A 16,756-nucleotide genomic window follows, 5' to 3' on the forward strand; every position below is an offset into this window, starting at 1 on the left:
CCTGGATGAAAACACGATCCTTTGGAGCATGTTTCCTGTGTGAGCTCCTGTGATCCTGAGGGTGGAATGTGCTTTTCCTCAATGTTTTGTAACGCTTGTTTAAAAGTTGCCACTGCCATGACCATTCCTGCTGAAATACTTACCCACTGGTGTGGTCCAGGGGAAGTGGAGACCCTTCTAAACAAAACTCAGTTCAACGTGCAAAAGGATATTTGTGGACAATGTTTTGCCTTGTTTGTCGAGAGCTAATCAAGATTATTGCTGACCTTTAATCTATGGCCCTTGTGTCCCCTTCTGGGAAATTTGAATGGCTAATCACAGCATCTTTTGTCTGTTTTACCCATCTTTGCTTCTCATGCTCAGACTAAGGCATCTAGATTATCAAATCATGATCAGCATTCACCACACTTGGCAGGCTGCTGTCTCCTTTTCTGTCAGCATGAACCTAGACCACACTTGCTCCTGGCTCCCCTCAGATGGCATTGAGAGGGCTCTGGGTCCTCACTATATAGAGCAGCATTGTTTTGTGCACTTCCTTATGCCAAGCAGGATGACTAGGCCCATAGAAAGGGAAATTTAGACAGATAATCCTGTGGTTGCTGTAATGCATTTAAGTAAGCACAGACACTGGAGTCATCCTGGATAGAAAATTTTCCTCGGGCCTTTATCCAAGCAGGGTAAACAAGGCAGAGAAATGAATAAATGAAATAAACAGCCAAGCAGAATAACAAGAGTGGATGTAGTATTTAGTTAAACAAAGAGGACGCATGGAGCAACACACTCCACTGGAACAGGCCTGTGCTAAACGATTAAACCAGACAAATCTGACTGTTGGCACGACAGTGCAGATAACATCAAAGTACACATTACTTGCCTCACTCAGAGGATAGTAAAAATGTACAAGGTATTTATGGGGCTGCGTTTGCCAATGACAGAATCCAGCTTAGCTGGCTGACATCTCCTTAATGCCTGCTGATTTCCAGCAGAGACCAGCATTGCCCGTCATCAGGGCAGATTACCCATACAATCCCAGGAAGACCTGCACGTCTGTCCTTGAAAACATGAAAATGGATGTTTGCTAGGACTGAGTTTAGAAGTCTTTTATCAGTGTTTGCACGGTTGTACTTTGCAGTGAGATATTTTAGCCAGGTGGTGGAGGGTGTCTGACAGCACAGGGCTTGGTGGATGCTTCTACCTGACTTCAGATTGACATGGCTAACTACAGCTCCCTGCACAATACTGCTCATAATAAGACTAATCCACAAGCAGGAGGCAGCACTTCAGAAAGGATGTTCTTTGGGACTAGGTGCTTGTCCATTTGCTTGCTTTATGGTCTGGGTTTCTGCTAAACCAAAGAGAGAAAACGGGGGGGAGGGAGGGGTTGCCTCTAGCAGATGTCTTTAAATCAGAGATCAGCGCAATCCAACTCCCTCCGCCCTCCTCCCCAGTGCAATTTCAATCAAACTCTGAAGGGTTTGAAATGTGGCTCATGCGCTGCATTTTTGCTGCTGGAGTCTTTTACTTTCAGATTGATCATTTGTTTCACATTTTCCTTTGGGGGAATCCTTTGGCAATTTTACAGTGTCTGCCCCAAAGCTTTCACACTGATGAGAGAAAAACTAATCCAACACAACAGGCTTTAAACGAAGAGCCCAGATCAGAGCTATGTCTTTACCTCATTCCTACACTGGGTGAGATACCACTCTTGAGTTAGGACATTATGTGCTTGCTTTGACCATTATTAATGCACTTTTCAAGCCCTATTGCTACCTGCAGTGCCCATGACTGAAAAAGGGCTTCTTGAAATGAGAGCTATTCATTGCTCTGCGATGAGGTTCTGGGATCAGGTATCCCAACACATTTTGTGTCATCTTGGTTGTAAAATCGGGGCCACAGTAGTGACTCATTGAGTTTAGACATTACTTTCTGGGCTGCTAATATCAAGCAGGGACCAGCACTGCAGGGTAATGGCCTTAAGCTGCAGCAGAGGAAATTTAGGTCAGAGATTAGGAGGAATTTCTGACTATGAGGGTGGTCAAGCATTAGAACGAGCTACTTAGAGAAAACATAGACTCTCCGTCCTTGGAAGTTTTCAAGAGCAGGTTAGACCGACACCTGGCTGGGATGATTTAGTCAAGGGCTTGGACTAGATGACCTTGTGAGGTCCCTTCTAGCCCTACTTCCCTATGACTTAGTCTCATCACAAAATATATATAAAGTATCTGAGTTAATGCAGATATCTGAATTAAAGTAGATAGGTCATGTTGCTTCTAATAGAATTACCTTGTAATTACAGCAAATAGTACAGGGTATTTCTGGGTAATACAAACTGGTATCAAACCTCTTCCTCCTCTGTAAGTTTACAGTGCCATAAACAATGGCAATGGTTTGCTATAAATGAATATGTATGTACTGCATGATATTTGGTAATAAACTGCTATCCAGAGGTAGACTGAAGAATATAATTGTTCTAAACCACCAGATGGTGCATCTCCGGTGGTGTGGACACACAGCATCGTAGACAGAGCTACAGGCATCACTTTGCCTGCCTCAGCAAGCACCGAACCCCAGGCTAATCTTGTCCTATACATGCTTGTCTTGAAGGTATGAGCTATGCCGTAACTCCCTTAACTGGAAAATTATTTCACCGACTATGCTTGTCAAACTATACAACTTAATTTTATCTCACGGCTGTTTGGGATCCGAGTTGCTGTTAAAACTCAGTATGAAATAACATTGGGGATTGGATTATGAGCAGCTTTTCCCTTACACAGAAGCAGAGGTTCTAGGTATGGAAATGTTATCAGTGTCCTTGTAGTCTCTCTGCTCACTGTAACGTAGACGTAGACCACCTCTACCAGAGAGTTTATCTCCAGCCTTAGTTTACTTGCTGTCCTTTCATGGCAAAATTCTCAACTCTAGTCCACATCTTGCATCTGCTATTCCTCTCCACTCATGCAGCAGCCAATGGGAGCTCCATGCATCAGTCCAAATAGTCGAATCCAAGCTGCCATGAGGAGTTTAGAAGACAAGGCAGCCAGCTCCTGGGCCTCCGCTGACTGCAGTGACAGGCCATGTTCTCTTCCTGGCGGCTGTATGGATTTCCATGCACCCTCTCAGAAGACCAGATGCCATTGTGTGATTTTTGCCTGCATTGCCTCACCAGTTCAAGGCAACCAAATACTAGTTTCCTCTGGAAAACCTGTGCTTGGCTCTGCAGCAGATATAATTCAAGGGTAAATAGGAAAGCTTTAACAACACAATATAACTGTGTCAAAAAAATGAAATGAGAGTCTCCAGTGCATTGTGCCAGCTTTGCTCTGGTATAACTCCACTTATATCTGCTTGGGTTTGTAAAATATTTGGCAGAGCAAACCATTTCTCTATCCTGTGTGTATACGGCACCTACTGGGGTGGGGCGAAGACCATGAGATGCTATTGCAGAAAGAGCATTTGGGAATTTTGTGGGTTTTGTGGCAGGGGAGTGTTGTAAGGAGGGCTTTAAGGAAGGGGATAATGATGTAGCTTTGTAGGTGCTTATGTGGACCTCTTCCCCCAAAAGAGGGGCAGCATTGGAGAAGGCATGAAGGGGCTTGTTTGGAAATGTCATGAGTGGTTGAAGAAGACTGGCCTCGCCGGCAGCATTGACATCCCCAGAGGGTGTGAGGAATGACTGGTAGGATGGGAGTAGGCTGTGAAGGACCTCAGAAGTCAAGACACTGTTTGTAGCTGGTGGTGTTCTCGGTGTGCCAGGCTGTAGCTGTTTTATTTTCCTCACTAGGCCAAGGAGGCACAAACACAATGCAGGACTGCTTTCTGACTGAGTGACTGCACACCAGCACATCCCTGGTTCTTCAATGTCCTCTTCTTTCTTCCTCCATGAGAACCTGCAAGCTTGGCGGGGCACTTTACTGCACAGGAGGTGGGGCAGCGATGACTATGCTGATCTATACCTGGCTCTCATGCTTTGTTGGAAAAGATCCCAAACCCGTAAGGCAACCAAGAAGGAAGAAGATTCTCCAGTTCTGAACCAAGATTGGGTAGAATAGGATGGCTTGTAGCGTGGGCTTCTCCATGAACTGCAAATAAGGTTGGTCGCAAGGGGTGGACAGATTGCGCTGCAGCATTGTGGAGTCCTGAACTGATGATCTCCAGGGTGGTTGCAGGGTCTCGGGAATGTCAAGACCGCCTACCGAGCACGGTTCTCTTGTTACCACAGAGGATTTCATCAGTGGCAGTATACTACAAAGTTCAATGAAAGCCATGTTCTGGACTTATAACACAGATGTATGTCTTTAACCCTTGTAGTGGAACAAGCTTCCATGTTTTCATTTATGTTATTGTAGCATCCTACAGATCATGATTTGTAACCATTGACATGCCTGTCAGAGCAAAACCCACATTTAGTGGTGCATAAGACCTAGCATTAGAAGAGATTATTATTGTCTAGTCATATAGCACTTCTGATTAAGTATGTGACAGAGCTCTGTGCTGTTTGTGGATGCCGGGAGTGGCATAACTGGCATCCTTCAAATCTAGACCAAAACGTCAGGTTGCCAAAGTTTCTGCCAGAGGTCTGCTACATTAGGAAGAAGTCCTAATGCTTGGCAAAGGAGAACCTCTGGAGGTACCTGCAGACAACCAAATGTCATCGTTCATCTTGAGTTCGGGTTAATAAGTATTGAACAAATGGTGCAGAATTAATAACTTTGTAGGGATGACACAGCTAACAAGTGTGAGATGAGCTGTCCAAAAACCAGAGGGACTTCTTCATTCTTTGCGAATTTGTCGAAGTAGCACTTCCATATTTTACAGGCTCTGGACTCTGTCTCTGTTTTATAGCCTACAGAAGAAAGCAGTGACATTTTTATGTGGCTTTAAACAATCACATATTGTAATGGATATTAGAAAAGTTCAATATCTCCTGGAGTGGGAAAACTGAACCTCATAAACCTTTCAGTTCTGGGCACTGCAGTTATTAGAAACACACTAACCTGCTGGAGCTGAGAGAAGAGCAACAGGAATCAGTCTGTAAGGGACCAGGAAGAGTGAAAAATCCTATAGCAAATATGTATAGTTTGGATAAACACCAACTAATCAGTGTTTATTGGAGGGATATAATTGTCATCGGAAAATATTTGAAAGTGTAAACGCTTAGCAGGAAGTTGAGTAAGTATAACTGTGACAAACGAAGGAAGCTCTGAGCCACTTCCTGACTGCGGAGCGATCTCCCGCAGGTGGGAACGGAGACCCTGCCGCCTGGAACGCGTAGAGCCAGGCTGGACAGAGCACTAGCAAACGTGCTGCGTGCAGTGACTCTGCACAGGCGCTAGCTATGGACTTGCTTTACTAAACCTCCCCATCAGTATTTGATGGAAAAAAAAAAAAGAATCTGGCCTTATATTTCACAACTGTGTTTTAGATGGAGTCTGGACCCCTGAGAGCTGCCTCTTAATGAGTCTCTGCTGAAGGGCCTTCTTTCCAAGCCTGGCAGTTCGCATAGTCTTTGTAGAAGCAGGGAAGAATCCCTGCTTTTTCCCTTAGGGAGTGGATTTAGCTACCTGGCTGCCTGGTCACTCGCAAGGCTTCTCTTTTGCAAACAGGAGCATGACTGTGTGGACCAGTCATTGTGTACTGATTTTGATTTTTGACTCCCACTTCCCCAGTTCTGCCGGCATGCCAGATTGTAACTCCAGCAACTGGTAGCTTCGCCCATTGGCTCCTCAGCCCAGCACATACACCAAATGTCTGAACCTGCGGTTCCTCTCGTACTGAGCAGGATTACTATTGCAACAACACATCATCAGCAGGGTAAAGCTAACTTGTCCCACGATGGGCTAACCCTAGCCCATGTTCCCTATCAGTGGGTGAATAATCCAGTCCTTGGTGCATCCTGCTTCACAATGATGGGAAGAGCCGACACTGAAGGATCAAAAAGTGACATCGCTATGAATGCTTGGCTGCCACAAGCCATTTATCCCTGTGGTAACTTTTCTGACACCTCCTGCTTAAAACCCAAAAAGTCAGAAGGATCGTGAGGCCCCGCTTTCACGGTCTGTATTCATACTGAAAATCAAGATCAAGCGAGTTTTTGCCCCCTGGGAGGTTTCTGTCCTTCCTGAGCTCAACTTAGGACATCTGCTTTATGGTTTGTTAGGTGTACCACCCCAGTCAAACTCCCCACCTGACACTGGCCCTGGAGCAGTTTACACCCAGCATGTGCTGGGTGCTTGGAGCCATCAGGGCATGCCCCCCTGCCTCACCGGGTAAGTGAAAAAATGATCCGTGACCAGGCTGCAGGCCACATTTCAGTTGGGAATATGAAAGCCATTCCACTGTGAGAGTATCAGTTCTCAGTGTGCATCCTTTCCTTCAGCTGTGCCCATGGCCCCTCTCATTTTTTCTGCTGTTGTGCATTAAGCTTCAGTGAGTTCAGTGGTTTAAGTGATTTCACTGCACTAGCCTCCCTAAACCCGTGGGCTCGCATACACCAATCTCTTTCTGTTCCTGCACTGCAACTCAGCTGGCCAGGGAGAAGTTAAAGAGGCTTAATGACATTTAAAAGCAGCAGATGCCTTTTCAAATATAGCTGAAAGGCGGCAAATGGGCTGTTCTTGATGCTCATTTGCTTGACTCACTTTACATGCTTTAGTTGTCCATGTTCACAATGAGCAGGAGACCTTAACAATAATGGGGCAATGCTATAAAATAAATGCACCAGACCAGATTCTCATTTATATTGTTGTCCCGTTGCACTGCTTTGAGCTGGAGAACAGCCTGGACTGGCCAGTGTGGAATTCCCCAGGCATAAAAGACTCCACGGATGCACAGCTGACCCGGGTAATCGCTGAACCTCCACACTCAGCCACAGAGGGCACGTTAGGGCAAGAGCGTGCAGTGCTTTGACACAGATAGACTTTTAGGAACCATGGCGACTTAGCAAAATTGAGACTGCTCCATGGCTCTTCTTAACTGTGCCAGAAGAGCGTATATCTTCCTTGAAGATCTGAGAGTCAGCTTTCTGACAAAACGCAGACACTGTAAAAATTTGGCACAGCAGGGAATTTCAGTTGTAGAATATCTGGGGTGCTCTTTAAGTAAATGTGGATGATAATAGTCAATAATAATAGTAATAATATAACCACTTTGCTGTAGGGCTGTCTTGGTTGTCCTGTGCCCAGTGTACTTGCATCTCTCTGAGATACTTCTAAGATGCCTGTCCTTATAGCTGGTATCTACGAACCAGAGATTAGAAGGACTGAAAAGCTGTAGTTTGAGTCTTGCTATGGCATTTTCCTGGCTTTTATTTTCTATTACACTCTCCCCCAAGAGACCAAAGTTACAAGACCAAAGGAATTTTTCTGGGTGGTTATACAGTCAACTCCCTGAGGGATTGTGCTATCAGTGAAATGGCCCTCTCTTAACAAAGGGTTTCCCTTATTTTCTGCAATATGAGGATCAGCCCACTTGCATGGGAATAAAAAATGAGAATGAAAATGTCTCAGGGGTTTCAGTGAGATGATTTCATTGGTAATGTAAAGTTTCCAGGAAGCACATAGATTCAGTTTCTTGGGAAGTAAATGTCCTCTGCTGTGTGTTTGTCTAACACACAGAATCATAGAAAATGAGGGTCAGAAGGGACCTCAGGAGATCTCCAATCCCCTGCTCAAAGCAGGACCATCCCCAACTAGGTCATCCCAGCCAAGGGTTTGTCTAGCCAGGTCTTACAAACCTCCAAGGATGGAGACTCTGCCACCTTTCAGGGTAGCCTGTTCCAGTGCTTTACTACCCTCTGTGTCAGAAAGTTATTCCTCATATCTAACTTAAACTTCCCTTGCGCAATTTGAGACCATTTCTGCTTGTTCTATCATAGCACACAGAACAGTAGGGCCTGGATCTCATTTAAAATAATGAAAATAATCTAAACTAGATAAGCTAGTCATCAAAAAATAATTTGCTTGACAAATACAGGATCTGATTGATAAGATCATTTGTTGGACCAACTACGCAGCCAGGACAGATGTTAGATGAGCTTTTGGGCACAAAATGCCAACATTTGCCGAACAGCATTCCTGACTATACAGTGGGTCCAATAAAAGATATTAGCAAACAACTCCTGCTTCTTCTATATTACCTGAACCATCATGGCTACAACACTGCTAGTTAAGACATGCAGTCTGTCACCTGCATTCCTAATAGTCTGTGAGGAGACTGAACAATGCAGTGAACTGCTGAAGTGAGTGTGTATTTCAGCTTGTGGATGCTTATGACACAATTGTGACTTTTCTGGAGTATTAACTATTCATGCTTGTGTACTTTGCTTTGGGTGCTTGAGGTAAAATATGTGCTGGCAATGTAAACTATTCCTTTAATTCCTGCCCCCACCTTCCCAGCATATAGTCCTTGTCCTATTGGGTCCCATGGGGAGGATGTCATCATGGTGTCAGGATGGCCGAGTGGTCTAAGGCGCCAGACTCAAGGCACAACTGCCTTCCCATGCCAGTGAGTGTTCTGGTCTCTGTATAGAGGCGTGGGTTCAAATCCCACTCCTGACATGCATTTTTCCACAAGAGAGGGGATCCTTGTGGTCACCTACAGATTCATTGGGGGGCACACCTAGGAACCGGAGATGCTCTGTTCGCCAGGGCACCTCGTGGGGTAGCAAGGAACAATGGTCGCAAACTGACAGATTTAGGCTGGGCGTCAGGAAGACCTTCTTTCTTCCCGGTGAGGGTGGCCAGAATCTGGACTGGGCTTCCAAGGGAGGTGGTGCTTTCCCCTGCCTTGGGGGTGTTTGAGAGAAGGCTGGACAGGCACCTGGCTGGGGTCATCTGGCCCCAGTGCTCTGTCCTGCCTAGGCAGGGGGTCAGACTCGATGATCTGTTCAGGTCCCTTCTGACCCTAGCAGCCTAGCTTTCTGGCTCTCATCAGGTTAATGTAAGATCCTTTCGATCCAGCAGTCTAGTGCCATCTAGTACGTAGAAGCTTTTGTCCCAGTGTCCGTGTTTCCATTGGGAATGAATTGATGCTTCTCAGTCACTCCCTCTTAAAGTCCCCCTGGAAGAAAAGGCAAAAAATTCTGAACTCTTTTTGCCTCCTTGTTATATTTAGTCCCCACTCCTTAATCAAGTCCCATTTTTAAATTTTTTTGACTAACTTTTACATCAAGATAATTCACCTAAGAGAAAAATGGATGTATTCTAAGTATTGCATCAGGGAATTAAGAGAACAATGACTGTTTTTGATGCTGGTGTGTTCTCCCAACTGCTAATGCAGCCAAGCTGCTGTGTGAGCAAAGTGTAAATACTAGAAACCTCTTTAGTCGGGGACATTTACAATATTTACCAAATTCTCCTCCAGCTACTTCCAACTATTCGTTCAATAACCAAAGTCACCTTTTATGGACCTGGACACAGCTGGGTTTGTAGTACCATGGGGTGATCTGTGGGGAGAAGCAGTCATACAGCTAGGCCAGCAAAAGCCCAGAGAAGCAGGGAATAATATTGCCGTAAGCGGCCTGAGTGCATGCTCACTGAAGAGTTTTACCGCTGAAGTTAATGCATCCACTTCACTTTTACCCTGAGGCCTGTTTGAACTCTTCTGTATAAAGTGAAACACGAAGCAGTAACTCCATGTCTTTGTTTCTCTATAGTTGTTGGAAGAACATGCTTGACCCCCAACCCCTCAACCCACCCTCACCTTGACAAAAATGACTGACAAGCAATCTGCAGGGTGCCCGAAGCAGTAAAAGGGCATCTGGGAACCATGGGCTTCAGGCAAATGAGGGAACTTAAGACTGCAGGAGAGGGTTTAACAGCGTTCTGTGTTGTTCAAACAGCTTGTGATGCACAAGCTGTTCATACCTTAATGAGAAGCGACTCAAGGAGCCAGCCGTTCAAAGACCTCAGTGCTCCCCCTTCTGAAATCTGTGCCACTTATTTGGATACGTAAATAGGAGCTGCGCTCTTCGAGACAATCTCGCTGCTGGGGTAATGTCGCCAGGTAGCTGTGTTCTGCATCATTTGAAGCGTCTTGGCCATGGCTGCCATGGCGTGAAGCAGCACCCAAGCAGTTTGGTACTTTGCTTTCCCCCCTTCTCGGGGAGACTTTTGTTTACTTATTTTTGCTCATCTAAAAAGAGTCACTCAGGCTGAAACGACATAGTGGCTTTTTGTGACTTCAATTTGAGTGAATAAGCACAGCACAATTACTAAATGCATTTAATACCTGCTTATTTGCATCCTTTCTCCATACATTTTGCATCGGTTAGGGTGCTTCATACCCCTGTAGTGCACACAGTATATTAATAATTACTACCTGAAACACAGACGCTTCCAGCCAAGGAAGATCTGTCATCCAGTTAAGGTTCTTTGCATTAGTGCATGCTGCCCCTACCACAGTGTTTTAGCAACAATGGCTGCAAAACAGAGACAACAGGCTAAGTTTAGACAGGAAGCCGATTGCTGCAGAACATGCAGGCTCCAGCTGCAGTTCATCGAGTGCCATGCAGGAATAGTTGTCATCAGTGGAGACAAAGGACAGTAGACAGATCAGCCATGGGCCCTCTGCTTCCTGCCCAGCAATACAGGGAGAGAGGGCAGCCTAGTTTGAGAAGTGGATTTGAATTGGAATTCGAAAATGGACAGGACGGGGCACTTTCTGATGGGTTGCATGTAGCAGTGCAAAGCTCAGCGGGGTGCACACAAGTATGCTTCAGGTCACCTCCTTACGGCCCTTTCTAAACAACAACTGACCTGAACACCAAGAACAAACCCAGCATGCTGCTACTGGAAAGCTTCGTCTTGCTAGAGGCATCTTACAAGATCCCGGTGACAGAATTATGACAGTCCACTCTCGTTATATGAGTACATCAGCCACTATAATAGCAGATCTGCTTGGAGTACCACCTATATCTTATGGAAAGGATGTCTGAGCTCCTCCACCAGTGTGCTCCCCAGGCCCGGGCCTCCACTAGGAAAAAAAAGGTGTGTTCTTTACATATTATCTAAGTGAAGAATAATAATGGGTTCTTCTCACAGTATTTATTATCAGTTCATTCACTCAAGGTAAAATCCTAGTGAAGACAAGGCAGCCTGCATAGGAAATAGCAGGTCAAACTACGGGCTAGGTGTCTGCATAGACTTTTATTTGACCTGATAACCTGTGTGAAGAGTGCAGCCTCTCTCATATCTACTAGGACAGCAGTTCTCAAACTCTGACAGATTGCGCACCGCCAATTTAAAATGATACAACCTTAAGTACCGCCAGCTTTTTCAGTTCAACCTCAGTACCATCAGCAAATTTTTGTCATATAAAGTAATTATAATAAATCTGTTAATGCGTACCACCATAGGCGACTGGTAGGGGTGCACAGAGGTGCATGTGCCCCCAGACGAAGCCAGTACCCCCCCAGTGGCCGACACCAACACTGTTGGCAGGGCTGGTGCCCCCCTGACAGGGCTGCTGCCATCAGCGGCTTCTGCAGGTGCCCCCCCAGATTCAGGAGACACCAGTCACTCGTGCGTGCTACTGACTGGTTGTCTGTGTACCACTGATGGTACCTGTACCGCAGATTGGGAACCGCGGCACTAGGACGTTACCTTGAGCTGGGGTTTGTCTGTACGTGGAAGTTTCCCAAACCATTCTGACTTCACACAAAGAGCTCCAAAGCGGATTAAGCTGGACATTATCAATGATGTGGACATTGGTGTCAGAAGCGCACTGGCTAAGTTTGCCTATGACACTAAACTTTAGGGCATAGCTTTCACAGCTGAGGACAGGCTAGTGATCCAGGCTGACTTGGATAAACTTAGTAAGTGAGTGGATACAAACCGGATGATGTTCAATACAGATAAATGAAAGGTACTCCACCTCGGGGAAGAAAACCTGCAGCGTAGTTATAGCACCACTGCTGAAAGAGACTTGGGGGTCATGTTTGACCACAAGATGAACATGAGCCACCAATGCAATGTCTGGTAAAGTAAGCCAGACTTTGGCTTGCATCCATAGATGCTTCTCAAGTAAATCTCAGGAGGTCATCCTCCCACTGTCCTCGGCCTTGGTGAGGCTGCAGCTGGAGTACTGCATCCAATTCTGGGCACCATAATTTAAGAAGGATGTCGAGAAGCTTGAGAGAGTCCAGAGGAGAGCCATGCACATAATTAGAGGGCAAGGGAATAGGCCTTATGAAGATGGGCTGAGAGCCATGGGACTCTACAGCCTGGAAAAGCGCAGGCTCAGGGGTGACCTGGTGGCTGCTTATAAGTACGGAAGGGGTGTGCATCAGGATCTGGGAGAATGTCTTTTCACCAGAGCACCCCAGAGTAAAACAAGGACCATTGGTTATAAACTCCTCCAAGACTATTTTAGGCTGGACATAAGAAAAAAATTCTTTACTACCCAAGGCCCCAAGACCTGGAATAGACTCCCTCCAGAAGCAGTGCAGGCACCTACTCTGGACTCATTCAAGAAGTGTTTGGATGTTTATCTTCCTGGGATCCTTTGACCCCAGCTGACTTCCTGCCCCTGGGGCGGGGGGCTGGACTTGATGATCTTCAAGGTCCCTTCCAGCCCTAATGTCTATGAAATCTATGAAATCAATCGCTGTAACTCTAGAATGAGTATTCCCTGTGGTTTTATACTGAAATAATTATTTTGGAAGATTTTATACCAAAATAGTTATTTTAATGAGTTTCTTTTGGCAAACCGTGAAGTGCAAACAAGGCCTCAGTTAGACAGAGCTAAGACGACACTCTTTTCCTTGGAGTAGATGGGACCTGGGGACTCTGAACAGAACATGGCAGAAGCGGCCAGTGTGTTTCAGACCCTGTGTAGTCATATTTTTCATGCTGTCTCCTCTTCCTTCACCCTTTAGTCAGGGTGCTGGCTATGGTGGAGCCACTTTCACTACACAATAAATCTGCTGGCTGTGTCTATGACACTTGCAGACAGTAAGGACAAGGCGAATCATTACAGTGAGGGCACCAGAGGAGAAGCTGACAAGCACTGCTATTTGGGAGGGACTGATGTAATGAGAGAGCTGTGTCTGCAAAGCTATAGGGGCTATAGTTTGCAAAGATCTGCTGTCTTAAATCAGCACCAGCAAAAGTACATGCGCATTGGCCAAAAATATAAAAAGGTCCTTGGTTGGAGGCTTTGTTCAGTTATTTTGTGGGTCTAGCCTAGTATTGTGTGGTAGCATGATTGGTCTCAGGGCTGTACACAAAGTAAGAGACAGCCCTAGGTACAAAGAAAGGCACGCCAAGGGGGCTTGGCTTGTTATGGCAGGATGGACCCTTGGTCTCTTAACTTCCAAGCCAGTGTTCTCCCCTTCCTTTGTTCCATATAATTTTTTTTTAATATTAACGCTGCCTATACCAAGTGGTCTGATTTGGATTCTGGAGTTTCTTATTTTGCTTCACTAAGGATATAGTGCCTCAATAATCTCTACCCTTTGAGAAGCCTCCACAGCTTCTCTCCATCCTGGCATTGGATGTTTGAAGATGCTGTCCAGCTCAGCACGTAATATTTTCCTGTTGTTTGTTTGTGCACAGAAAGTCCCGAGGACTACAGCTCACAGAGAGAGCTGAGTGTGATGCAGCTTTGCCTTGGGAGGCAGGTGACAGCCCAGAAATAGAGCAGAGATATTCTCTGCTCTCTCTGCTTCAAAGAACAGAGATGCCCTTTTCGGTTGCTCTGGGGCACAAAAGAGACCCTTGTTCTCATCTAAGTGACTTTTTTTGGTAATAACCTGAAGTGCTGATCAGGATGAGCATAAGGAGGATGTGGGTCTACTAAGGTTTGATGGTATATATCATGCCTATATATACCGCTGGCCACTTGCAATTGAGTGCGGGGCTGTGGGCACTGCCCTGAGTTAAGGAGCGGAGAGTGACAGCTTGGTGCAGCCTGAACTGCAGTTTGTCCCTATACCATTCCTTGGGGACCTCCTCCCACAGGGGTATTGGGTGGCGACAAGGGCCTGATTTTCATAAATAGCATTAGGAACCCAGAGGACCAGCTTGCAGACAGACCAAAGGCAGTCCCTCCTGTTACCCCATGAAGGAAGGCCTCCTCCCTAGAGAGACACCTGCATTCAGCTCCTCTTGCTGTTTGGGGTTGGGGAAAATACCCATCTGGCCTCTCTGCAAGCTCTGCTTTGTCCCCCTTCCCACTCCATGCTCATAATGCTGGTGAATAAGAGGGTTAGGTGAGTGAGGCTGCAGTGCCACTGGGATACACACAACATACTGTTCTCATTCAGACCCAGATGGTTCAGTGCCTTTGCTCTCCTAGCTGAGGCTGGGACATGGATGAGAGTGAGATGACTGTAGTCTAATCGGGATAAGACCGAGGAGATGCAAGTGGACTAGGAGGGGGACATAGAGGCCTGGGGGGGATGAAAGCCCTTGCTTTCATCCCAAAGTTTTGGGTGTGCTTTTGGACTCCTGCTGCCAGTCCCAGGAGGTGTTGAGAGCCAGAGGGACCTTTTCCACTGGCACCTTGTTAGACAGTTGTGATCTTCTCTCTCAGATCTAGGCCTTGACCATGTGCCAAGTCTTTGCTTCAGGGTTACAATATGCACTGCCTGGAGTGGAGCTGAAGCTTTAGGGGGGTGGAGGAATCCAGCTGCTCACTGCTTAGCATTGATAGGGACCAGGTTACGCAGGTTCTTCAGCAGCTATATTTGCTCTCATTCGTTTACCAGCCTCTTTCTCTTGCCAGTACAATTTTCAGTGGTACTTTACCCTAAGATGCACCGAACATTTGGTGTCAAGAAGCATTCTTTTATAAAAGGAATTCCTTTAAGAAGTGCTTCACTTCATTCCTGTCTATGTTTAGTTTGATCTATGAGACAGCCTGATTAGTAAGCCTCCTATCCCTTTAAGAGGTAGTCATTTATCTGGGCTTTAAATATGCAGAGCTAACTTTGCCTACTAGGCATTTAGGTATAAATCATCTTATGCTATATTAATAATTTCACGCAGAAGGGTAAGACATAAATTAGAACCCATTGGGTTATAATTGCATGTTCTTACATGTGTACCTTGTTACTAATTATCTTTATTCTCCTAAGCAGCTTAAAAATTAGAAGTGCTTAATTGTAGCTTCCAAGAAATAAAGGTACTTAGGAAAGATATTAGTCTATTCTCATCTGTGCTACTTACATGGCCAAGGGATATGTAGGGGATATTCCTATCATATGACTATATATGATATTCAGACTTTCAGGGATATTCGGTACCACTTGGAGACCAGGCAGGACACAATCTAGGGGGAAGCACTGGAAATGCTTTGTCGTGAGGTAGACCCAGGAGTTGGCAAACAACCAAGCCATTCTTCAGGTCTGTGCTTGAGCCACACAGGGGACTACATCATGTTCAGGTTCTGGGACTGGAGAACGAAAGCCAGTTTACCAAACCCTTAGTGAAGATTCCTGAAAGCTATTCTGGAATCCTTTACCTCATTTCTCATTTTTAACTCATCTTTGCTAATTACTATCAACCTCAGTTGTTTTCAGCTGAAAGACCAGATGTTCCAGAAACCAGTAACTAATTGCTTACTGGGGCTACTAGGATGCAGTTCCAATATTTGAACTGGAATTGCCAGCTAAAGTTAAAACAAAAAAAGTTTCTTGGAAGGCTTGAGCACCCGGTAGTCCTGATAGTAGTTTTCACAGGCCCAGCACCCCCTATCTCTGTAGGAGACCCAGTGCCTTCTCTACCTACCATCCTTCCTCCTTTACTGTCTAGTTAGTTTCCAAGAAGAAAATAACCCTAGTCCCTAAGAAACCATTGGGGACCCATGTGGTTAGCATGAGGGAGTCAGACCATTCTCCCTCTTCCCGAAGACATTCTAGCTCTTCCCTACTGAATATTTGGAAAACTTAGGAAGAAAAAATGCCTTTTTTTCTTGCTTATGTATTTAGCTCATCTGACACCAGATACAGAGCTGCTTGGATGCAGTTATTTCTGCATCCAGCTCCAGTCCAAGTTGTTCTTGTTGGAACCCACTGTACAAAAAGCTCATTGCTACCAGTCTGATTTGCCAGAATGAAACAGAAACTTCTGCCATAGTTGTCATGGTCAATAAGAAATAACTAGCATGTAGCATCACCTTTCATCTGAGGATTTAGTACAGCAGGAATTGACCACAAAACCCCCAAACTCTATGACCGCAGCCAAGACAACAGCCACAGCCATGAGATCTTTAATGGTCTCAGCCTACATAGTCTTTAATAATCTCATTCTATATAATCTAGATTTTGGATTTATGTCCCTGGTAGGTCAGTGGGCTCTGTAGCAGGCTGTGCCAGTTAGACATCAGCCCTGCAGCCTGCTGCTGTAGTCTTCTGTTGAACGACAGTCCCTATGCTCTACATAGGCTAACTGACACTGAATCATTACATTACATTGGGTCTTAGTAGAGATATGCCTGGGCTACAAACTGTATACATGTCTGGGGTTTAAATCCCACAAACCATGGGAGTTTTTGGAGCAAAGCAGGGTTCGAATTACACTTTGACTCTTGGTGGGGAGATATGCAAAAAAAATAATTGGGCTGCCCATCACAACGCCCTAATAAAATTTGAGACCCCCTCCCCCAGGTTATGGTTTTCAAATTGTATGGAGGGGGCTCTCGTCTCTTATGGGGTGGGGAGGCTCAGCCCCCTCAAGCTTCCCTGTAGTTTGAACCCTGGAGCCAGGGGAATGTTTTGGCTTATTACACAATTGCTGTACGCCAAGTGCCATGGGGC

At 45.6% G+C, this 16,756-nt stretch overlaps 1 protein-coding gene and 1 non-coding gene across 2 annotated transcripts in view; both read left to right on the plus strand.

Annotated features, from left to right (window-relative positions):
• The window catches only part of LHFPL1 (lipoma HMGIC fusion partner-like 1), a 30,294-nt gene extending 26,265 nt beyond the window's left edge, over positions 1-4,029 (plus strand). Inside the window, 1 exon segment of the mRNA XM_019540462.1 lies at positions 3,885-4,029. Coding sequence (XP_019396007.1) covers positions 3,885-4,029 — 145 coding nt within the window.
• A 4,413-nt stretch (positions 4,030-8,442) lies between these two features.
• TRNAL-CAA lies at positions 8,443-8,555 on the plus strand. Its single transcript has 2 exons — positions 8,443-8,480; positions 8,510-8,555. It is a non-coding gene; the product is annotated as a tRNA-Leu (tRNA).
• The last annotated feature ends 8,201 nt before the right edge of the window (positions 8,556-16,756 follow it).

This window comes from Crocodylus porosus, unplaced genomic scaffold (assembly GCF_001723895.1).
Source record: "Crocodylus porosus isolate Cpor-Errol unplaced genomic scaffold, CroPor_comp1, whole genome shotgun sequence".
Classification (NCBI taxonomy): domain Eukaryota; kingdom Metazoa; phylum Chordata; order Crocodylia; family Crocodylidae; genus Crocodylus; species Crocodylus porosus.